The sequence below is a fragment of the Podarcis melisellensis genome (assembly GCF_964234715.1).
Source record: "Podarcis melisellensis genome assembly, chromosome: 2".
In the NCBI taxonomy this organism is placed as follows: Eukaryota; Metazoa; Chordata; class Lepidosauria; order Squamata; family Lacertidae; genus Podarcis; species Podarcis melisellensis.
In genome coordinates, this window is record NC_138529.1 from 70,644,849 (window position 1) to 70,670,540 (window position 25,692).

At 43.9% G+C, this 25,692-nt stretch overlaps 1 protein-coding gene across 4 annotated transcripts in view; it reads right to left on the bottom strand.

The window, feature by feature from the left end:
* The window catches only part of CACNA2D2 (calcium voltage-gated channel auxiliary subunit alpha2delta 2), a 530,937-nt gene that overhangs the window by 65,946 nt on the left and 439,299 nt on the right, over positions 1-25,692 (bottom strand). For all 4 annotated transcript variants that reach the window (XM_081900249.1, XM_081900248.1, XM_081900247.1 and 1 more), the window contains 2 exons: positions 22,197-22,275; positions 10,228-10,277 (listed from right to left, as the gene is read on the bottom strand). In XM_081900249.1, coding sequence (XP_081756375.1) covers positions 10,228-10,277; positions 22,197-22,275 — 129 coding nt within the window. The remainder of the gene's footprint in view (positions 1-10,227; positions 10,278-22,196; positions 22,276-25,692) is intronic.

Below are 25,692 nucleotides of genomic sequence, written 5' to 3' on the forward strand. Positions count from 1 at the left end.
ATAATTGTAGACCAGACATGTCCAACAGGTTGATTGAGATCTACTTTGGGTATTCCTGTCCCAAAAAAGCTCAACAGCTTTGGTCAATCCAATGGGTAGATCACTGCCAGTTTTTTTTTTAATAGTGGGAGTAGATCGCAGTCTCTTGAGAGTTGGACATGCCTGTTGTAGACAGATATCCAACTATTTGTACCCACCATCATTTACCTCAGAAAACTATGAAATATTTATTTTACTATGCTGTGAAAGTATTATTAGGGATCCCTAGTTCTTTAAGCAGTTGCCATTTCCAGGGCTCCTCGGTTGAATGTTAAGCTGCAGTCTTGCATCAACGTTCCTGTTGTAAGCTGTGTTGAGCATACAGTGGGGCTTACTTTTTATCAGATGTGCACAGGACTGCACTGCACAGCATTTAAACCGCATTGAGATTGGCTTAAATGTGCAATACATGACTACGGCAGCTTTGTATGAAACCGAATTAAGCTCATATGAACTTAGCATTTTGTTGCCAATGAATGAGAGTGACAGGGCAATACTAATCCCCAATATTGTTGGCAGGCAGGGGTGGGGTGTTAGGCTGGCAAGTAGTTGACTCTCTGCTGACTTCAGGGGAACACCATTTTGGAAGGAGGAGGCTCAGCTGAATTGGAGGCCCTGAGCTTCAACCTGATGGCTGGGAACAGAGGCAGACTGGATCTGTCGCAGTGGGAACCAAGCTTCAGGGATGCTGAAATCTTGATTTAGACTGGAGTGCAAGAAGGGGGGCAGATTTTGGCATTGCACAGGGCACTGCTGAAATTTGAGACCCCAAGGTTTGTGTTACCTGCAGAAGTTCTCCTGTGGGCAGTAGCCAGTGGAAATCTTTTAAATGGGGCATTTTGGCACAGGGGTGAGGGCAAGAAGCTGAAGCGGGGGTGTGTGTGGGTGTCCTCACCTTCTGCCTTGCCTGGCATGAGTGGCAGCAGTTGGTTGCAGCAATAAAGCTGCCACTTAAGTCTGCCTGGTTGCTCCCTGGGCAGGATTAGAATTGCTCTGCCTGTGTAGGAAATGGAATGAGCAGGATGGACTGCATGTTCATAAGATTGTTAACAGAGCAGGACCACCTCCATGCTTTCCTATGGCCCTTTGTTCATCTGGTTAGTTTCTCTTCATAAACGAAGTGTTAGCCACTGTACTTCAGGGTTTATAATGCAGCCCTCTTGAACACCAAATAACATTTATCTAGGGATGGTGAAGAAATGTCGATTCAGTTTGCATTTAAATATTCACTTACCTAACTTGCACTTTCTGAAACAAGATGTCGACCAAATTTGAAATTTGGTTTGAAATTTGAACACTTCCAAATTTTGCAATGCAGTTCATCAGCCAAGCAATGTGCACAAAAATTCATTCACTTGTGTAAAATGTGCACATAAATGTATATATTAGTGGAAATAACATATACATAATGTTGCATTAGGGGAAATTGCTTTGCAAAAATGTGTGCCCTAGGCAAAATTGAGTATGAAATGTGTACAATAGGAGAAAATCACACTGAAAGTGAATTTTCATGACTTTTTAAATTGCAAAATGATATGCAGAAATATGGAGAACAGAACTTAAAACTGAAAAAAATGAGAAACAGAGAGAAGCTAAAAAGGGCATATTCACCCATCCCTACTCCTATCTAAAACTCCTCCTCCCTTTCTTTAAATCTGTAATGTCTTAAAGGTTGGATTTACAGAGGCTTTCATGTTGGTGTGCAAATGAAACCATCTTTGCAAAAACCATCTTTGCAAAAAACCATCTTGGCTGAAACCATCTTTGCAAAAAGTTTAAGCCTCTGGGCTGGGGGAAACAAGTATTTTGGTAGCCATCCATTTTCTTACATATCCAGATTTTTAAAATAAAAACCCCAAACCATACTTTTCCTGCTGCATGTTGCCATCTACATTTACTTTAAGAACTCTCTCTCTCTCTCTCTCTCTCTCTCTCTCTCTCTCTCTCTCTCTCTCTCTCTCTCTCTCTCTCACTGTGTGTGTGTGTGTGTGTTTGGGGGTGGGGTGAGCTTGGCACGGAATTTCTAACTGTGGTTCATTTTGAAGAATCACAGGTTCCGTTCCTCCACATTTTGTCGGAGAAGGTTTCAAACGGGCTGCCTGGCCCTACAAAGAGATGAATAGGTACTTAAGGATGCTGCTGAATGAAAGAGGGCAGCATGCCACAAAGCACAAAGAGGAATCAGCTGGTCAATTTGCTGGCAATTCCCACCAGAGCTTTAGAAGCAAGCCAAGGGGGAGTGCGCATGTTGGCCTGATGCGCAGTCTCTCACAGGTCTCTAGGTGGTGCTCTCTGTGGGGGACAGCAGATGTTCTACGCAGGATGAAGGCTTCATTAGAACAAGCTCCAACTGTACACATAATTATCTGCTATGCCCTGCAGCTCCCCACACTTTTTTCTTCTCCTTCCAAAGATGCTTTCATCTTTAAACAGAGCAGTGTGCAGCCAGGAAAAGAAGTGAGGGTGGCAGCGTTTCAAAGCTGTACGATGGCCTTGGTGATTCGAAGCTTAACTGAGAGAAAAGGACATTTACTTAGCTGATTTAGGAGCGATGCTGATGGGGCATCTGCACAAATGAGTACCCGAAGCCAGCAATGGACACACATAGAGCCATGTTTTTTGTGTGCATGCATGCCTACGTCCAGGCATATGTACACCACCATTATCATTTAATGTGCACACTCATCTGCATGGCTATATTGGTATTCATAGAGGAGCAAACATATTTACATACATGTTGATAGCGAGGGAGGAATGGGTGCCCTGCAGAATCTTTTCATTCAGCTGATCTGCCTCTCCTCTTCCCCGGCCCTCTCCTAGGTGCTGCACAAGCCCTCCCTACCTTGCCCCACTGCAGGGAGGATTCTTGGAAGAACTGCACACAATTCTAATGAGAATCTGCCCCCTCCCCGGCAATTAGACTTGTCAAAAAAATGGGCTTCCAATACTGAAGGCACTTGGAAGGTTGTGGACTCTCCTTCCTTGGAGGTTTTTAAGCAGAGGTTGGATGTCCATCTGTCATGGCTGCTTTACTTAAGATCCCTGCATTGCAGGGGGTTGGACTAGATGACCCCTGGGTCCCTTCCAACTCTATGATTTTAATAATAGGTTAGCACTCATATAAATAAGGGACGCGGGTGGCGCTGTGGGTTAAACCACAGAGCCTAGGACTTGTCGATCAGAAGGTCAGCGGTTCGAATCCCCACGACGGGCTGAGCTCCCGTTGCTCAGTCCCTGCTCCTGCCAACCTAGCAGTTCGAAAGCACGTCAAAGTGCAAGATAAATAGGTACCGCTCTGGCGGGAAGGTAAATGGCGTTTCCGTGCGCTGCTCTGGTTCTCCAGAAGCGGCTTAGTCATGTTGGCCACATGACCCGGAAGCTGTACACCGGCTCCCTCGGCCAAAAAAGCGAGATGAGCGCCGCAACCCCAGAGTCAGCCACGACTGGACCTAATGGTCAGGGGTCCCTTTACCTTACTCATATAAATAACATGCTAAGATGCATGGCTGCCCAGACATTTAAGGGATCATAAACCTTCATGCAGGTGCTTACAGCTGACACGCTGTATCCACCCGTACGAGAATCCATATCAAGACTGACAGCTGCCTTCCAAACATATTGATTGTTGCACTACTACTATCTGTCAAGATAAAAACAGACACCATTTATTCCCCAATGCTGTTATGAACAGCAGTACTAGCTATAGAGAGAGTGAGAAACTTGATACCCACCTATTGCAACAGAGTAACTTCATACCCTCCTCATCACTGGACAACTGCAACAACACATAACGACTTGCATGTGTAAAGCATCACTTTTTAGTAGAGGCAGCCAGGGATGCTTGTGGAATTGGGTGGGCCTGAATCTCAAAGTGGACTCATCTGGTCAGCACCTCCGAGGTTAGCATGTAATTTGGGACATGGTCTGCTTCGAAATCCACTTCCACTGAATTCCATGATTTTGGTCTGCCTTTGCTTCTTTCTTTTTAAACTGGCACTTGCTGCTTTGAGAAGCCAGAATGCACTACTGCAGCCACATGAATTGAGAGTGGAAGTGGAGATGGCTCTGCAAGCAACAGCATGCAATGATGTGCCACTGCAATCAGGTGCATTGTTGTTGTTGCTGTTGTTGGCATCCGTCTGTTTTTGAAAGACAATGGAGTGTGCCTCCAGAGGTGAAGTCAAACCACTGCACACATTGTGCTCATTTTGGAGTAGCTTGTCCACCTTTGGTCCCCACCCTGTGCTCAGCTCTCCCCTATGGTTCCTGGAAGCTGTCAGCCTGTGGCAGTAGCCACACCTTTGGAATGGCTTTGACTGGCTGGCTAAACCAGGTGAGGGTAGCCAATGGGTCTCAAACCCTCAGTGAGTTAGGGACTTCCCCAGCATGTGAATACAGGCTCCGGCAGATTGAGCCGACAATATGTGCATGGAGGTCCTAAGCTGCCCATAGGACAAGATCCCCTACTCAGCCTCACTGATGTGATCCCAAAGGAAAGCAGAGCAATATGTTTGTCACCAGCTTGGTTGCAGGAGTTGCCAGAAGGAAACATACAAAGTGCCATCCTACTGTTGTAGGGACTCCACTTGTGTAGGGTTTACTCCTTAGCCTTTTCTTCTCCTGAAGATATCCCACAAGGCAGCGGAGGTTTAGGATCATGTTAACAACAGCAGCAGCAACAACAACACTTAAGCTGCCCCTCTCATCAACCAGCTATGGACCCACAAGGTGGAGAGGAAGACCTAATATCTTTTTAAAATGAGCTTCTGTATTTCATGAACTGAAGGCTGAGAGAGATCCCACTGGAATGTATATTTTCCTTCTGTTTTTAACCTAAGAAACTGGCATGGGGGTGGAAGGGATTGCAGACAACCCTTTCCCCTCCAGCTGGCTTCTCTCAGCAAGTGGGGGGGGGGGAGGCAGTGGGGAGATTTTGAATGGGAAAAACAGCTAAAGGGGAAAGGGTTAAGAAACATCTCTCTTTGCTGTCCTTTTGCTTAAATCGGCAGCCTCCATACAAAGGAAAACAATCATGCGCACACAGACACAAATAACCCACGGGGGAAAGATAGATGTGATTGCGTGTCACATATAAAGAAATAGTCAGGTAAGATTCTCAAGGTGACATCAGGGACTTTTGAGAGATAATGGGCTCCTACAGTGTTGGGAGAAACCCACCAGATGGCACTGACACACTGTTCTGTGCTCTCTGCGCAATACAGAGTGAAAAATGAATCAGCAACCCAGAGGGGAAGCTCCTGTCAAAATCCTGACTCACGTCACTAGAAATAAATATTCAGTAATGAGCTATTAACCTTTATGGTTCCCTAAGGGGGCATGGGGAGGGGACATGCTAAATACGATACTACAAAGCTGCACGGGATCCTGCTTAGCTGCGCAGAAGCACACCTTTGCAGGATGCTTCCAGGCCAGAGGCTCCTCAGCATCAAACTCCAGTGTGGGCTTGGGTAAAGGCATGAGATAGACAAAGCCTGCTTGCATAGGGCCTTCAAGCCTGTGATTAGTGTGAAAGAACAACAAGAGAAAGAAGATCTGAATGATTCAGATAAGCTTCAGGCATCATTGCAGAGGAAAAGGAAGAGACTGGTCCATTGGGAGGACCCATGCTGGACCAGGATGACCGACCCCCCCACTCCCTTCTTTTCTGTTCTCCATAGCAATGCTCATGTCTTGATTTCAGCTCCTCAGCTCCCTCTTCATTTATACTCTATCCACATCAGGAATCATATGATGCTTCCAGACACGGATGATTTAGCAGCGGCCAAGCATTGCTGTTTTGCTCTGAGCTTCAAGAGGAATAGCAAAGACTGCGCTTCCAGACTTCTGGAATTCAAAAAGCATTCTGCAGCCAAGTGGGCAGTCCTTCTTTCCCCAGTCATAAATGTTGGGGATAATTTTTAGAAGGACCATATTGTGTGTTTGTGTGAAATAAAAGCATTGTTTGGCAGGGGGGAGGGAATGCAAGGTTTATAGAGACAGAGTTGATTTCTAGAAAGGAGAGATGAACCACAGAGAAGAAAATGGCAAGAGCAATCTATACAAGTCATAACCAGACCCAAAATTTACTGAACAGCTGCCTGATTTATTCTACATCTGGGGAAATTATGGAGCTGTCCCATGAAGTTAAAATACTTGGGATTTTCTTAACTCAGAAAAAAAACATTAAGAGCAGTGTGTTTTGTTCATGATGTCATGCAGTTGCTCCATAAAAAGTGAGTAAACAAAGCAAGACTATTTCACAGTAAATGCTCAGTGTGAAAACAGCCATAGAATTTGAAAGCACCAAAACACTATCACACCATCACAGGGCAGCACTATCTGCCCACCAGCCTCTCACCTCTCAAACCTGAATCACACACTCCCTTTTCACTTTGCTCGAAGCAAAAGTAAACACAATGAATGATGCCCACAAAACATACTACCCATCCTCATTCCCTTTTGGAGTCCTTCATATGCAGTATCTACATTTTCTGACACTTTAGATTTTCTGGAGCCCTGCAGCCAAAGATCTGGCTGGGTATTTCAAATCAGTCTAGGTGAATTTCTGCTTTCCTTGTTGCTGAAGTTCCTGGCCATGCACATCTTTCCCACCAGCCCACCCTTCCTGTCTCAGAATCCTCCTCCTCCTCTTTCCTTGGATTTTCTTAGGCCATAGCTGTCAACTTTCCCCTTTTCTTGCGAGGAATCCTATTCGGAATAAGGGAATGTCCCTTTAAAAATGGGAAATGTTGACAGTAATGTCTTAGCCATTACTTCCCCTCTGCTTTATTTTCCAACCCTGCCTTCCCTTAACCTGCTGCTTCATGAGACACAGACATTTCCCCCTTTGCAAATACCTTCTGCTTCTATTCCTCCTTCCTAAGCATTACAGCAGCTCAGCCAATCTCTGCCAGAGGTTTTCTCACCACCACACATTTTAAAAAACAATCTTTAAATACTTTACGATACTGATTTATCCGTTTAATCTGCATCTAAATCTGTTTACCTTAAATTGTCAGGCGGCATTGAGGCCTGGCCACGGGCCTGGTCAGTGATTGGGCAGTCAGCTGGGGAGGCTTGGAGGCCTGGCTGCAGATGGGCCTATGGCAGGCCAGTCTGGGTCCAGGGATTCCCCCAGGTGCGGGCTCAACCAGCCAATGGCCCTTGCTTGGGTCTGCTCCCTGGGGAACAAATTGAGGCGAGTCCAGCACTCCTCAATTTTTCTGTTGGATTTATTTGTTTAATCTGCATCTACATTTTTCTCCAGTGAGCTCAATCCTTTAATCCTCACTACAGCCTTGGTTGGTAGGCTAGGGGACTCTCTCCCCCCTCCAACAGAATCCTGGGAACTGTAGTTTCTCCTTCACAGTGGTACAATTCCCACACCAGGGATTTGAAATTCTAAACCAGCAGTCCATGCCTGCTGAACATGCTCAGTCTTCAGTGGGCTGCTATGAGACTTCCACCACACCCAGCCTGGCCTTAGTTTTCTTTCTTTAAATATATTTGTACTTTGTGAACACTGAGGTTCCCCCAAGTCTGTTCATCACATCTCTCCCTCTTATGTGTGGATGGTTCTATTTTGGCTACATAAGAACCCACACTCGGAGAATGAGTTCCTTATTAATTTATAGGGTAATTCCCCCCCTCCCCACTTTTCACTGAATTGAAACCAGAGCAGCCTTGGTCTTCCTTTGGAAAAATGAAAGAGAGGAGAACCCTAGTCCTAAACCAGTTCAGGATGTACGAATAAGTACATTTTGTTTTCTAGTAATTTCTCATTTTTCCATTCCTAAATTCAGTTTGTCATTAAAAAAAAACAACCTCACAATTTCCTCCATATTTTACTGTGTATTTATCCTAATATGCACATATTTGTAGCCAATTTTGACTGATACAAGTATTTTTGCAAGCAATTTCCTCTAATATAATGTATTTTTGTATGTTGTTTTCCTTAAAAATGTATTTTAGCCACTCTTCCCTTAAAATACAAATTTTTGCATATATTTTGAGGTTGGAGAACTGCAGGGAAGAGAGAATTTTGAGGGATAGTGGCATTTAGGTTAGCTTTCTCCACAACTCCTAATCCTAGTTTGGATTGGGTTTAGCATGCAGAAATTATGACCTGGGTGCCATTCACCTCACTCTTGCAAAAATATCTTACATTAGGATGGGGGAGGTAGAAAGGAAGTGTTCTGCTTTCAGTTCTGTTTTTAACTGCAACTATTTTTAGAATTCTTAAACTGCTTTAGAATGCCTTTTATTTACAAAAAAAACGTGGATATGTTTACCGCTCTGGGCTCATTTGTGGGGCACAAATTAAATAAATAAATAAATTCCTGCTTCCTGAGATAGGAGACTGTCACAACTTAACATTTATTTTGTCATTTGTCTGCTTTTGCTGACTTTTATTAGAATGCTGCATGCATCCATTGCCAAGAATCTAATGGCTGGAAAAAGAAGCATACAGTGTCAGTGGGGCTAATATGCCAACAATTTTTAGTGCTGAAAGCTTCTAGAGCTACTATAGCCAAGCATCCAGCCTACCTACAAGTGTCAAGCTGAGAAAAAAAGGAATAGCATTTCCCTTTTCTCAATCTTCCCCCGCTTCCTGTCTCTGCCTCTCTCCACCCCACCCTACTCCCCATTTTCCCCTTGGCTTTTGGCCTGAAGATTTAGGCATCATTTGAATGGAAAGCTATTAGCTTTGCCTCGTCACCCCATTTCCAGGGCACTAATAACTCATCCCAAGCTCCCTCTCTCACACGCCGCATGTCGACTCTAATAGCTTGATAGATCGGGCAGTTTGGCTTGCTCCTCTGCGTGCTGATTCAAGCACGAAGTTTTAATAATTAGCCACATAAATACAAGTCCATATAACAAGGATGCGAGAGTTTTCTCCATGGATGAGGCTGTGCTGCGACAGCAGGGGGCCTTACAAGTTATGATATTAGCAGAGCTTTGTGTGAGGAGGCTGTGTTTCTAAGACCGAAATAACAGGGGGCTGTGCCAACACAGAGCAGTGTGGGGTAAGTAACTAAGGCTTTGTGAGCCCGGAGGACCCAGTGCTGGAATAACAGGGCCTTGCAGGTTAGTAGTGAATACAGTGGTACCTCGGGTTAAGTACTTAATTCGTTCTGGAGGTCCATTCTTAACCTGAAACTGTTCTTAACCTGAAGCACTACTTTAGCTAATGGGGCCTTCTGCCGCTGTGCTGCTGGAGCACGGTTTCTGTTCTCATCCTGAAGCAAAGTTCTTAACCTGAAGCACTCTTTCTGGGTTAGTGGAGTCTGTAACCTGAAGCGTATGTAACTTGAAGCATATGTAACCTGAGGTACCACTGTACTTGAATTTATGTTCACCTGCTTGTCCTTTTATTAACTTGGTGATATTAGGCTAATCTGGAAGCATGGGCAGTGCACTGGAAGAGGCTACTGGTGTAAATGGACAAAATTCCAGGTTCAGTCTTCTGCAGCCTCTCCAGTTAAAAGATTCCTGGTAGCAGAGCTAGGAAAGACGTCTCCCGAAGACCTCAAGGCAGCTGCTACATGGACCAATGTTTTCTGACTGGCTGAAATACATCTCTTTATTTTTATAAGGCAATATCCTTCCCCCCCCTGGTTTGATAGAATAAAGCCAGTCACATATTTGACAGAATGCACACTGATAACTAGGCCGACACTCTCCCTTGGTGGCGGCTCCTAGGGACATGTGAGGGTGCAATGTCAGCACTTGAGTTTTTGTTGGATGCTGAACTCAGAACTGCATTAAGTGGAATGTTGAGCCGTTTCAAGAGGGACATGAAAAAGGTACGAGGCTGTAAGCAACATTTTTCGCTTTTTCTCAAGAGCCAGATTTGAAAAGGCACGCAATTTTCTCTCATCCGCTCTTATCCCCCTCATGTTCTGTAATTCCTTCAGAATACCCAAGGAGTAGAGACTGGGTTTTCCCCTAACAGATAGAGCAGATGTTTAGCAAGACGGTAGTTGAGTCTGGTATTATTGGCCATTATAGGCTCTATAGCGAATGCAGTCTTGAAAAAATGGGCATACAATATACATCCCAACCTAATCAGAAATAATAATCTTGATTACATTCTTTGCCCTATGCTAGGCGAAAGGTCAGGTTAGATGCCAGTAAAGGTACTTTAAATTATATGTTTGGACAAATTGTGTTGAGTTTCCTTACCTGTGTGTTGATTCGGATGGCCCCAATGGAGGGAATTTCAAAATAATATCCTTTAAAAAAAAGAGACAAGAAAGGCATGACACAAAGAACTTTAGAAGTGCATTTTAGCATGGCACCTCTTAATTCATCAACAAACCCTCTTGTGTATCCCATCAATTTCAGCACACCAGCTACACGCCCCACAATCAAGCAAGTTGTGCATAATCTCATTGCTTTTAATTAGCCAAATCAGCCTCCTGTTTCAGATCTCAGAGCTTGCTGGTGGAAGCCACATTGCATGCTGTTACAACTGGATCTAAGAGATATGTATTGTGTATATTAAAGGGCCAGAAAAAGGTGTGGAGATGGAATACCTATCCTTCACGAATAAGTGGAAAGTGAAGAATTGAATATATATGACACCATTCATACACAAAAGCGAGAAAAATAGATTTCTGCCGTGAGGAACTCAAAATCTAACTTTCAGCAGTGGTGTGGAGGGGAGAGGTTCAGATAACAAACAAAAGAGAGAAATGGGATTTGAGATAAGCAAAGGAGGAGTGGGGGCCAAATTCAATTATGCTCACTTGGGTTCCACTTCAGCTTGAGATAAAGATCCCTTTGGGATCTGAGGAGGGGTTTGAGAAAAATAAGATGGAACCATGAGGTGTTCTGTGCAGGATTTCCAGGCATTGGGGCAGCGAGGGAGAATGGGTTAAGGCACTGAAGACAAAAGGAGCCTCTCAGGTGTCTGGGGGTCACAGTGTTGGAGGAACAAAGGTCACAGGGGACTTGAAACATACTTGGCACACAGGCAGGGATGGGGGAGGAGCCCATTTTAAACAAATCTATACTCATAATTCGTTGGTTCCAAACTGATCAAGCTTTGTTCACATCAGAACACCTCTTGTATTGAGATCCTGCCTATGTCTCAGTTGTTCATGCATTGTCAGGGTTGTTGTTTTTTAAACCAACTGCATTTATGCAAAATTATATGTAAGAAGTGTGTATTATATGCATAATATATATAAAAGGGTCAGGCTTCATGCTATACTATTTTTCTGCAGCATAATTTTACCCACAGCAAGATAGCACAGTCAGTAAGAGCATGAGACTCTTTATCCCAAGGTTGTGGGTTTGAGCCCCACATTGGGTAAAAAGATTCCTGCATTGCAAGTGGTTGGATCAGAGGATCCATGTGGTCCCTTCCAACTGTATGATTATGATACATATGATTTTTATATCATTATTTGCATCATAATATGTATCTGTTTATGTGCTGGTTATTTTAGGAAACCTGAAGTATATATGCATATAATATGGAGGAATTGTTCGTGGTCTTAGCAGAACCAGAGGAAAAAAAGTTGGCTGATGAGATGAAGGTGAGGTACGGGAATTAAGGGGGGAAAATTCTGTGTAGATAAATTAGACACCGGGCTTTTCAGAAGATTCCACCACATCTATGGCTAAAGAGGGCTTTCCAGTCACGGTTAAGGGATTTTGGTTCAAGAGTTTTATCTTTCACCCAGTTCCCTTTTTAAAACAGATTTTCCCATTGTAGGAAATACAATGGTACCTCGGTTTTTGAACGTCTACGTTGATGAACATTTCGGGTTTCAAACGCCGTAAACCCGGAAGTAGATGCTTTGGATTTCGAACACGCCTCGGAAGTCGGACATGCCACGCGACGTCCACTGAGTGCAAGATCCTGAGGCCTAGCTGTCGGCTATTGAGTTTTCAGGTTTTGAACATTTCAGAACTCGAACAGTCTTCCAGAGTGGATTACGTTCGAAAACCGAGGTACCACTGTAATTGGTGCCACTTATAGTGATACCCAGAGCCATTTCATCTCACAATGCCTTTGGGAAAGGACACTACCTTACAATGTAGCTCCCTTCCAGGGAATCCTTCCCCTTAAGGGAAAATATATATATGCTTGATAAGGCAACCAGGCCCCTGCAACAATGTCCCCAGAATAGTGACGTGAGGTGAAATTTTTCGTAGGAGAACAGTTAGGGCCTGAGCATTACAAATAGGCCATTGTCATCTTAACTGGTTCCCATTCCATTTCTGAGCCCAATTCAAAGTGCTGCTTTTTCACTTCAAGGCCCTTCCTAGCTTGGACTCATGGTACCCTGAGGATTGACCTTTCTGTACATTTTATTATCATGCTCCTTAACTTGTTGTTTTTAACATGTTTGTTTTTATTCCATAAGTTGCCCTGATAGCTTTTTACGATCTGAAGAGAAACCAGAGTACACCCTGACCTGATAACTTTTTGTTACAGAAGAGCCTATAAATACTGAGTGAACAACAAGCAAACAGCCCTTGGAAAATAGCAGCTTCAGCTACTCCTGCAATAGTTCAAATTGTTTTACAGTCCCCAACCACGTAACTAATGCCTGCTTGCCACCCACCCACCATGAACGTAAGAGGTCAAGCAAACACTGAGATGAAGAAGTCCAATTCCTGCTTTTAGGTTTGTTGTTGCAACCTCAGTAATGTCACTCCAGCATTTCTGAAGCCAGTATAAGGTTCACAACAGCGGCAGAAAGAAATGTAGCTTGCATTTCATTGTAGCTTGGAAAAAGCGTCTAAGGACAGTTACCCAGCAGAGGGAGATTTTCCTTTAAGGCAGGGGAAAAACACCTCCAGCTTGTTTCTCCCTGAGTTAACTGATCTCATGGAAGAGCTGGCCAGCAGCCTGATGTCTCTTGCAAACACAAACAAAATGCACATCAAATAGCGGGCGCGGAACCTGCATTACTTGCTCTGCAGCTGCTGCCTGGGATGGTTGTAGCTAAAATCTTCCACGTCTTTCCAAGGGGAATGCCACATGATGGAAAGAGCACGAGGCCAACTTGAGAGCAGCAATAATAATAATAATAACTACAGTCCATTTAGCATCCGAGGCTTTTACAGCAAATGTCTGTTGCTCTATCTACTGGTCTATGGCATCTCTCCATCAAGCACATTAGTGGACTACTCTACCCAGTGCAACTATTGGCCCATCTATAGCATCTGTGAACCTAGCTGTCCACAGTGCTGCCCATCACTCTGAAGCATCTGCCTATTTAGTTACCATATCTATTTAGCAGCTCCCATATGAACTCTGTATATGACATCTTTATCTATTTCGCTACGACTTCCCTCATTTATGGTAAATTCATCCACAATAAATGAAGGACACTGTGCCATTATTTTCTGTAGACAGGGAAACAGAGGTACTGACAGCAAACAAGTGCCAAATGATGGAAGAATGAATAAGATACAATGGCAATTTCTCTCACACATTTTCTGTTCACATGTTTTAATAATCTTGAGAAACTTAATTGTATAAAATATTTACTGACATGATGAGCTTGTAGAACTATGATTTTCCCTCTTTGTACACAAAGGCATTGCACAAAACTTGAATGTGTAATTGCATTTATTTTGTTTTATTTATTCATATAGAAGGTCATTAGTTTCTTGTTAAAGTTTGTCTGCTTTCTGTTGCTTTTTAAGTTTAATGTTCTTGGAAATAGTTGCTGTTAGGCAGAACTTTTCCAATAAAAGTTGTTTTATACAGTATTTTCTACTTTCATAATGTAAACCTGAGGGCTGGGGTTGCCTTGGTTTTTAAAAAGACCCATAAGTCACTCTGAAGACTTTTTTGGCTGAAGAGTGGAAGAACAATAATGCTTAAACATGTTAGTACATCCTTGAGATGTGCATTTGGCTATAAGCAGCACAGGACTATCTATCATCCCAGCCCCCGATGTACTACTCAATCTACAAAAATGCTGCTCTAAGGCTGTCTACCCCAGCTGTTAAGTGGTTATATGGGGAAATAGTAATACAAAAATTCAAGCTGCACTGCATGCAAGTAAAGGCTAGTACTTTTCTTGGATCTACAGTGGTACCTCTAGTTACGAACTTAATTTGTTCTGGAGGTCCGTTCTTAACCTGAAACTGTTCTTAACTAGAGGCGTGCTTTCGCTAATGGGGCCTCTTGCTACCACTGCACCACCAGCACACAATTTCCGATCTCGTCCTGGGGCAAAGTTCTCAACTCGAGGTAACTCTTCCAGGTTATCAGAGTTTGTGACCTGAAGCGTTTGTAAGGTACCACTTACAAGGTACGAGGTACCACTGCAATACATTATTGCTATGAGTTTGTGGGAGGTAGATTGTATACCTGAGCCCCTTTCTAATTTCTGGATCTAGCATAGATTTAATTCCTGGACTAGCCAGGCCCTCTAAGTTTGGGCCATTAAAGGAACAAAGGAAGTGGCTCTGTGCCAGATGAAAAATGATAGTTAGCAGTGTTATTTTTCTAGAAAAAGAGGTGCTGGAATCACCATTGTTCTCTTATAATGGCAATGGCACCCACCTTAGAGGTGCTGGGAAAGACAAAAGCCACAGTTGGGAGTTATGTGTGAGAGCTAGAAGTGAGAAGCGGCAGGCTGGGCATATGAGAGAGACAGAGCTATGCCGGATTCCTGTTTGATTCCCATAGCTGTGGCTATGTGAGAAGCAAGACCCTTCTGGGGTGTCAATGCTGTTTAAATAAAGCATATATTGTAAGGACACAACAGGCTCCACCATCCTTCATTCCAAGGAAACCAAACCCTGGGTAAAGGCATGGAACCTACAAGGGATCAGCGGCAGGGAGGGGGCAAGCCGGCGAGCAACAGCGTCAGTGGGATGGTGTGGGGTGCCCCAAAGGTTTCTCCCCAATTTTTTTTTGGGGGGGGGTATGCTAATCTAGCATGCCCAGTGTGTATAAATGTAAATTAAACGATATTGCAAAACTTCCCAAAGTCTCAGTCTCAGAACATACTCCTGTTCGGTAATGTAACTGAAGCATTACATAATATGAACTAGGCCATAGTTGTAAAAGGTTGAAAAAGTTACTACTAGGGACAATCAAGAAGGACAGATTCATATTATGGTGCTTTAACAAACAGCAAACATTTCCCCTCAATACAAATTTTCCTCCTAGACCTAGAGCTTCTTCTTGCCAACTGTATCATTCTTGCGTCCTATTCAATTGCTGGAATACAATGAGAGTGGACTCCCTTGTCCTCATATTCTTAAATTATATGCCCCTTTTATTCTTGTTGGTAAATAAACTTAAAGTGGTAGCCAGTAACAAACAGTTGGAGATCCCTCTTGCTTTATCTGCCTAAACTCATTTCTTTCTGGCTCAGGAGCGCCTGCTGTTTTCAGTGGAGCTCCTTCCTGCATGTGATGTCACTATTGCTCTCAAAATGCCTTTGATGTCAGAACCAGAGGCCTGGGGGCACTAGCAGCAGGAGATGACAAAGCTCTCAAGAAGCAAAGGCTCAGCTCCTCCTCATGCCACTCAGAACAAAGGGCACAGGGAGAGAGAAGGGGAGAACAGAGCCTTCATCCATAAGGGAGGGCACTAAATAGGTTTCCAAAAGGTCACCGAGAAAATACAGGGAGGCAAGTGAAAGCCACAGTTGGGATAGTCATCTAGTTGTCAGGGAGGAAAATAACGAAAGGAAACCAAAGCCAACAATAGGAGCTTGACAACATAAATGGCTGCCAAAATCTATTCCTTTGCTGTGGTCTAAACCACTGAGCCTAGGGCTTGCCGATTGGAAGGTTAGCGGTTGGAATCCCCACGACGGGGTGAGCTCCCATTGCTCACTCCCTGCTCCTGCCAACCTAGCAGTTCGAAAGCATGTCAAAGTGCAAGTAGATAAATAGGTACCACTCTGGCGGGAAGGTAAACGGTTTTTCTGTGCGCTGCTCTGGTTTCGCCAGAAGCGGCTTAGTCATGCTGGCCACATGACCCAGAAAAACTGTCTGCGGACAAATGTCGGCTCCCTCGGCCAGTAAAGCGAGATGAGTGCCGCAGAGTCATTCGCGACTGGACTTAACTGTCGGGGGTCCTTTACCTTTACCTTTGGCAAAGTAGATGCTACATGCAATTATATGCAATGAATAATTTGTGGCTGTAAAAAATGGAAATCAGCCTTGGAAGACCAAAATCTTGAGAAGACAAGTAGCATTTCCAAGGAAATGTGGGGTGGAATGTGGCTGAGGAACAATTTGGAGCAGAAATGTGGCTGGCAGAGTTAAGTGTTAAGCAGCTCCTGCCCCAACTCCTTCAATCCAAATAGATGCCTGGGGCTGCTTTTTGTTTTAAAAAATCCACACAAAACCCACTGGTGTTTTATGATATGTGTATGTGACGTCTAGTTCAGAGGTCATCAACTCAGCACCCAAAGGCATCTTGGTGCCCACAAAGGCTTTCACTGGCACCTCTGGGCAGGTGCCCCCGACTATATTTTCCTGGTACTGAGGAATGCTCCCTGTTGTTATTAGATATCAACAACATAACTGGGTTTGAATGTGGCCAATACTGTGTGATTGCCACAGTCAGGGCCAGCAGAACATAGCTGACTTCATACTGTAAGTATAAGGTTGCTTGAGGGGGTTGTTACTTTACTTTTTTATTTTGTCATGCCTGCATGGCAGGCCTTTTGTAACTGGTGCCTACAGCACTCTCTAAAAATTCAATATGTGGCCACTGGTCCAAAAAGGTTGATGACATCTGGGCTCCTTTAACCCTGACAAGGTTAACCACAGAGCTTGGTTTCTAAGATGAAGGTGTTGGCAATGGTGTCTTCTAGGAAACCACTCTGATTATTATTTGCTAGATTTCTTGCTGGCCTTCACCATGATGCCCCAGTGTGGCTTACATCATTAGGCAATATTAAAAACAATTAAAACAGATTACAAGGGCCTCCCGATTAATGCTAGTTGGGTGCAGAAGTGTTTGTTTACTCGGTGATAAGGCAGCCCTCACAAGCACAAGGGAGATAAATTCTGTGCTGCTGTGTGACAAAGTCCTGTAGCACCTTAAAGACTAAGAAATCTATTTTGGCACAAGCATTCATCATCAAAGGCCCCTTATTCTTTATTATTTCTTCAAATGCCCTGGAGTTGAGCCATGACACTGACAACAGTTTCTGGGGCTAAACCCTAGCAAGCTCTGTCTTAGTACAAATTAATTAATCAAGTTAAGCAGTTGAGGCAGGAAACAGTTGTGCCTCTGGTGAAGAGTTCCTCAAGCCTGATCAACGAAATGCTGAAAACAGATTATGACAATTGCTGCTGACATTATTTCACTTGATGTGATGATGTGGGAGTGGGGGAAATGTGCAAGGAAGTGGTCAGAAAATAGCAACAGCCACATGTCTGCCTGATATGAGTGCATGCATCAAAGCTCTGGGATGCCTCTCTTGGCAAGCTCCTGTGCTGGGATGCAGAGGAAACCAAAGCACTTCCATGCATACAAAGACGTGCAATAAAGGCTGCTAAGTAAGATGCCCTGATACATACACACAAAGGCATCCTGAAAAAGCATTGTAATAAATCTGGGATATAGTATATGATGAACTTAAAAAAAATGTTTAAATATAACTTTGTGAAAAATACAGAAGCTTTCCTATTAGGAATAACAGACACAGGTATAGCAAAAGAGGATTGAAAAATATTTCTGTATGCCACAGTCTTGGTGAGGACCTTAATTGCCAGAAATTGGAAGAAAGAATTTGTGCCAACAAAAAAGGAATGGCAGGATAAATTAATATATACTGAACTGGCCAGATTAACAGAGACAATTAGGGGACAACCTAGCCAGGAATTCCAAAAAGAATGGGGAAAATGCAGAGAATACTTTACCAAACAGTGCCCCAAAATATACACCAGGACTTGTTTTGATTAATTTCTATAGGAGACTTTGCGGTTTTTAAAGTCATAATTAGGAAAAATTGTAATAATCACATATAAAAGAAACAGTATACAAGAAGTAAATAAGGAGGCCATTTACAGGATAAAGGAAGTCTTTTATTTTTATTTTTTTGTGTAAGGGGATAGGAGATTAATTTTGATAATTGAATTGTCAATGGTGGTGGGTTTGTAAGTATGAGTTGTGGACTATGCTGTAAATAAAAAAAAAATTAAAAAAATTAAAAAAAAAATTCGAACCCCAATGAGAATTAGCTACTACATGTACAGCTGATAGAAAGTCACCACAACCCAGGTGAGGCTGAAAAGGCCAGGAACCGAAGGAGAGAAGAAGAGAAATCGGAATTTGAGCATGAATGACCAAAGGTATTCTCATGGGACAGGACAATGGGAAGATGGATTACTGCAAGCCCAAAGGTTCACAGGCCTCCGCCATCTGCTGACAGATACAGGAGGTGTGAAAGGAAAGCCAGAGCTGCTGAACAAAAGGGCAGATGAGGCAATCTTGGATAAATGAGAGGCAGAGACAGGAGGCTTCAGATACAGAGGAAGGTGAAGGAGATTAAAGGGGACTGAATGTGATGAACAAAGGGAACTTCAGAAGGCAGGGAATGGGAGGGGTGGACAGCAGGGAACAAGAGGGAGGCCTTTGTAAAGCATAGGCAGATGCTGCCATACTGGTCTTGCAGAATAAGAGACAAAATATGGAAAGTGATATCCTAATCTGTTAGCATAACAACATGCAAGCTTTTAAGTTACACAGAACCTTTCATCTGTGTAACATAGGACCTTGCATACTTTTAAAGAAGCAGAAAGAGATCCAGTATAATAAATTACTACTGATCCAAATGGCCTTTAACTGGCGTGGTCTTATTTTATTCAATATGCTGCTGATCTTTTGATTTACTGTTGCTTCGTTGGGGTTTTGATCATTTGTTTTTGCTGGCTGTTTTATATTTTAAGATGTTGCTTATCTCTGAATTTTGTAATTTTAAAAAGTTTAAGCAACACTATATCTTTCAGTTTTGTGCTTTATAATTGTGGCCTGATGCAGACTGCATGGCTCCAACCTCAAACCCTGCACACTTTTTTGCTCCCCTCCTCCCTCCATTGCTTTGTTCACCATCTAGCTTGATGAAGACTTCTGCAGAACTCAAAAAGCTTGCATGCTACTTTGTGACATTTTGGTTTGCCTAATAAAGGCGTTGCCCTACTGTGGATTTTTGAATTTGTTTAGAAAGGTAGCCCAAAAATGTTTTGAACGCACACACACTGCTTTATCCCATTTTTCTCCCTGAGGGAAAAGTATAAATGTCCTGTACAAATTTAAATGCAAGAGGTAAACTCCAGAACACTAGATGCTTCATGCATGATGACGAACCAGCCTCTAGCCCATGGGACTTGTGCCATTTCCCCTCCAACCCAGATCCGCATCTTGCTATTCCCCCTTCCTTTTCAGGCATGAGAGCTGTGAGGAAATGGAGCTATGGAGTGGTGGCACCTACACAATGGAACGCTTGGTCTTTATTTGACCCTTACCCTGTTTACATTTCATTGACAAGGGAAAACTTGGTGTGTTCCCCACAGGATTACCTGGATGTTTTTAACAGCTGCTGTTTCCCCCCGATTATGAATTACCGTATTTTTCGCTCTATAAGATGCACCAGCCCACAAGACGCACCTAGTTTTTGGAGGAGGAAAACAAGAAAAAAAATATTCTGGATCCCAGAAGCCAGAACAGCAAGAGGGATTGCTGCGCAGAGAAAGCAGCGATCCCTCTTGCTGTTCTGGCTTCTGGGATAGCTGTGCAGCCTGCATTTGCTCCATAAGACGCACACAAATGTCCCCTTACTTTTTAGGAGGGAAAAAGTGAGTCTTATAGAGCAAAAAATATGGTATTTTATAAAGCGATGCTCCCTGATTCTTATTGCGTGTCTGGTTTCTTGATGACGACGATGAATGATTTCAAGGGGAGGAATCCTTTGTAGCCTGAGGGAGACATTCCCTTGTAGCTACCCTTCTAGAGGCCACATCCCGGTCTTAAAAGGTAAAGGTAAAGGGACCCCTGACCATTAGGTCCAGTCATGGCCGACTCTGGGGTAGCGGCGCTCATCTCGCTTTACTGGCCGAGGGAGCCAGCGTACAGCTTCCGGGTCATGTGGCCAGCATAACTAAGCCGCTTCTGGCGAACCAGAGCAGCACACAGAAACGCCGTTTACCTTCCTGCCGGAGCAGTACCTATTTATCTCCTTGCACTTTGACGTGCTTTCGAACTGCTAGGTGGGCAGCAGCAGGGACCGAGCAACGGGCGCTCACCCTGTCGCGGGGATTCGAACCGCCGACCTTCTGATCAGCAAGTCCTAGGCTCTGTGGTTTAACCCACAGCACCACCCGCATAGCTAACCTTCTAGAGGCCACATCCCAGTCTTAGGTAGGGCTAATGCAAACAAGTGCATGAGGCAATGAGGGGACGCAGGGAGTTGGATGGGGAAGTCCCCATAAGACTGCCTCCAGCCCATGGGCCAGAGGTTCCCCCACCTCTCTTTCATACACTGTTTTGGGTGCCACCTCTCAGTAGAAATATGGCCTGTAAATGCTAAAATATATAAACAAACAAAAATATTATATTTATCTGCAGCTATAATTAGTGGCAGCGTGCTGGGAAGGCTCTTGTTTTCTCTGTGCTGCAGCTGTGCAGAATATTCAGCCAAGCAGTACATACTGTCACAGAATGCTTGCTGTTACGGAAACGTCCTCCCTGTTTCTACTAGGCTTCCTTTCTTTGCCAAAGAGCAAAGTGCTTTGCCCAAACTGTTTATATACTTTGCTGCTGAGATATTGGCTCAAGGTTTCCTTAGGTGAGCAGACAGACAGCAGCTGGTTCTCTTGGCTGAGCTCTTGGTAGCCATGGAAGGAATTAGCCCAGTGGAGAGAAGCTCTCCGTAGGCGTATCTGGATGGCGAGTGAAGATAAGAGCATCTATGATCTATTTTCACAAACTAATGTTAGAGTGGATTGGGGGTGGGGGTGGGGACTCCATCAAAATAGTACTTAGACAATGAAGTGATTCTTTTGAACTAGAAAACACAAGATGATTGTGCACATAAGTACATTTTCACCAAAAATATACCCCAGAGTTTCATCATAATGTTCCCCTAAAATTCAGCTTTATCAGGAAAAAACCCTGTTATCAGGAAAAAACCCTGTTAAGTGTTCTGGAAGGAGAGAAAAGGGAGAACAGACAGTGAGGATGGAAGTCTCATTAATGCATGGAAGTTGTCCTGATTGATGGGACAGGGCAGGTTATAGATCTAAGAAGGTATGAATGAAAGTGAGTTAATTCACAACCCTTGCTACCTATGTTGGGAAGATGTGTTCTCAGGCACTGGGAGCCTGAATAGTTTTTGTACAATTAGGAGAGGTGACTGAAACAAGGTCTCATGTAATAGCTGAAGACTATTCACTAGATTAATCTGATGGCTTAGAGACCAGGAGATCCAGCTGAAGTAAGTATAAAGTTAATCAAATAGGGGCTATAGAAATGGTTGTCCAAATCCGGACAAGGTGATGCTCCCTTGGAGAGAGATGTTGGCTTCACTTTAGGATCAGGAATGGTGGACGGAGATGTTGTCTAGCAACACTGCATTATTTCACCTGGATGTGAATCTGAACGTGGATTTCCATCCACTTTCTGAAGCAAATGGCTGTGCATAACTACAGGTGACTGCAGGTGAAGTGGAACAAGTAAGTTCAGACAAGGGCCTTGGAATGTGGAGCTATTAGGGTCAATTTATGCTAGATACAGGGTATGCAAACATCAGTTATCAGTACCATGTTCCACATGCAACATTCCTTTAAAAACTATACTCAGAACATGTGCCAGTCCATTTCTTGATTCTGGATGCCGGGTGGGCTGACTCAGGATTGTTCACATCAGAGATTACAGGTTTTTGAATAAGAAATGTTGCTTGGCCTTCACTGTCTTCATGCACATATCACACTAATCATGCTGATTATGTAAAACTAAACCAATTAAACTATGAATAATAGCTGAGCATCACTGACTCAGTGGAGCGAGTTGCTTACACTGGTCTACTCTGGAAAACAGAAAGCTAACTTTCCCCTCCACTCTTCTGACAGCAGAGGATAGTTTCTCCCCTCTCACATTCTGCTTGACAGGCTAACAAGAGGTAATTCTGTACTTAAGCCACTCTCCCTACCTTTGTTAGCACACGCCATCCACTGCAGAGGAGTGACGTCATAGTTATGCTGTCCAACAGAAAAGGTGAACACTCGCACCTGTGAAAAGCGAAAAAAGAGTGATTTCTTTTTAATAAAGAAAATAAAATTAGTAGCATCCTTCAATAACCGTGGAGGGTTTGCCAACACCCCAGCCCATAAATGCACACATTTTGCATCTGAAATGCAAGCACCTGTAAAGAAAAATGGCAGATAGAGATTCTACAGGTAAGTACTTACTAGGGACTTATCTGTATGACCACTGGCTGCATAGTAACTGCATGGCACCTCCCTCCCTCTGGCCATGCATCTCCTGCAGCAAATATACTTTTAAAAAAAATACATTTTCAAAGGTGTGGCACATGGTAGCATCTGGCTGCACCCAACTAGCTGAGGAAGCAACCACAAAAAAGGAATGTTCAAGCAGCTACCATGCCTTCCAGTTTCCCTGTGCTAAGATAAATGCTTGAATGGTGCAGTACATGCTCTGCAGCTGGGTGGCTTCATGTACTCTGTAATTTATAGCCTGCTGCTTGGAAGCACAGTTCTTGATCATTGCTCCTATTGTAGTGATAACTAGAAAACCAGCAAAACAGCAAAAGCTTAAAGATAAAGGTAAAGGGACCCCTGACCATTAGGTCCAGTCGTGGCTGACTCTGGGATTGAGGCGCTCATCTCGCTTTATTGGCTGAGGGAGCTGGCATACAGCTTCCAGGTCATGTGGCCAGCATGACTACGCCACTTCTGGTGAACCAGAGCAGTGCACGGAAACACTGTTTACCTTCCTGCCAGAGCGGTACCTATTTATCTACTTGCACTTTGATGTGCTTTCGAACTGCTAAGTGGGCAGGAGCAGGGACTGAGCAACGGGAGCTCACCCCATTGTGGGGATTCAAACCGCCGACCTTCCGATCGGCAAGCCCTAGGCTCTGTGGTTTAACCCACAGCGCCACCCATGTCCCGCTTACACCGTGTTAAATAGTAAAATGGAAATAATTTATTTATAAATACAAATTCTCCAGAAGGACCAAGGTGGCTCACAACACTATAAAACCCATCAACGATGTTAAGCCCTTGATGTACTTAACTAGGGGGTCTGTTCCTACAACCACTGGATGGGTGGCAGTTGTGGAAAAAATGCTAACACATGCTGGCTCCCATCAGCTGTGTGTACCAGATACTGTGATGCGCCCACCCTTTGGCACAAGCAAGCAGGTGCCACTCTAAACCATTTCTTGCAGTGGTATGGCAGAAGCAGAACCCTGTGTGTCATGGCAACTGCCCATGGATTTTCAAGCAGCTGCCACCAACCCAGTGGCCACCTGGGTTGGCCTCCCTCGGATCAAGTACCTGGTGCAAGTGAATAGGGCTGTTCATCACTTACCAGTTCAGGTTTATCACTTATTTGCATCACTAACATAAAGTGCTTAAATTATGCTGGGCATCATTGTGCAACACCTTTGCACAGATGCATGTCACAGAAAGAACTATTCTGTCTAGTTGTCAAACCCAGGAGCTACTCATTTCCCAATGGCACAATGAAGAAACCTCAGTTTTCAAGCAAAATGAAGTAAGCAGATTGAAAAGCAACAAGTTGACAAAACTACATTCCTGAACGAAATGTGTTTGGGATCTAGGTCCAACTGTTAGGTTTTAAATACATATGGTTGTATCCAGTCTTAAGTCTTATGCAGAGTTTGGGGTCAGCAGAGGTTTCTGAGTCCAAGCCAAGCACACATTTATAATTGTGAGATGAGTTGCAAGCTAAACAGACTGCCATTCCTGAACCCGTTATGTGGGTGGAGAGACCTCTATCCCCTGAATCAACAGGCCCACAGGAAAACTTGTGTATATTATTTACAGATTATCTGGGAAGGGTCTTATCACACAAGTGCTAGAGGACTGGACTCTCCATCAAATGGGGTCAAGGGGGAATAAATTTGACTCCCACACTACTATTGGTAAGAGTGGCTACTGTTGTAAGCAGTACCCACTCCCTCAATTTCTTTCCTTTGTTACCTGCAGGCAGGTACAATGAATTTGGAAATAGAATAAAAATGTGGAAAAGGTGATTTTCTGTGTGCAACCCATGAACCAGAAGGTGTAGATGCTTCGAGGGAACTGTGCAGCGGCTGAAAAGCATCAGGATTGCTATGAAATACTAGTGAAAGTAGGGAAGACGTTCATGAGACAGAAACTGGATTTTGCTTTGGTGTAGCATTTCACTGATCTTTACTGTGAACGAGGAAGATGATGTTTCAGTACAGTATCCCATTTCTCACTATTGAGATCTCTCATCTGGTTTAAAAACAGCAGATGTTAGAGATCATACCCATTTCCTTTCCCTCTTGTATATAGGGAGGGAGGGAGAAAATAAATCCAAGCCATTTGAGTACTTCCACCCAGCAGGCTTGTGTGTGTGTGTGTGTATACACACACACACACCCATGTGATGGAATATCTCCCAAACTCAGGAGTGTTGACAAAGATGCACCTTTTCCTGTAGCAGCAGCCTGTGCAAAGTTTCAAAGGAAGTTCTGTCCACCTTTTTTGGCATTTCAAGGTCGGTGCAGGTAATAAAAACAGTGCCAGCGTGTTAGACGCCCCATTAAAGGGGCAGTGGCTCAGTGCGGGAGCAGACAGGCAGGAAGATCAACTGTCTAAATAGCTCACATCAAATGAGGCGGAATCCTGCAATAAAGCATGAGTTAGCCACTTCCCCTTGTTCCCGTGACTGAGCTGATCCAGGTCACACAGCTGGTTCCTCAGCGATTCGGTGCTGTGTCTTGACTCATTTATAAGGTTCCATATGCAAAGATCTGGGCGGGGTGGTGCTGTCTTCCACCCCTCATTGGCTCATGCACAGATTCTATCTGGAAAAGCTAATAACAGTTTGAGCAGGTGAAGAAGAGGCACAGTATGACTCCACCTGCCCCCTTCCCTGGCATAGTTCAAGCCTCCATATGGTACATTCGTGCCAAATGAAGAAGCACAGAATAAGGGAGGCACAGTGCACACTATTGTACTGTCTGGTATATGTTTTGGCTGCAATACAGCCATTTTGTGTAACAAAGGTCTGTCAGAGGCAAAGCTTAAACTTTCAGAGAAAGACAAATTCACCTAACGAACCCTGCCAGCAGAAGCCTGACACAAGGGCTTCCACTTGTACAATGGGGCTTTCCTTCTGCACCCCCCCCAAAAAAGGCTTGGGGGGACTCCCAGAACATTGCACAGGGGAAGGGGGATTGTTCCATATGGCAAGCTGCTATGCTTGTGTAGATGGAGCGTCTGTAATAGCACACCATTAAATCCCCCACAAAGACTTCTATGGAATATGCATGGGAAGCTACTCACAAGTAGCTCTGTCCTAACAGACAGCAGAAAAATCTCTTTCCCTTGCCTGCTCCCAGGTAGAAATCAAATTTACAATGCTTTTGAATTGGCAACACAACAACAACGACCCCCTTCTATACCTGA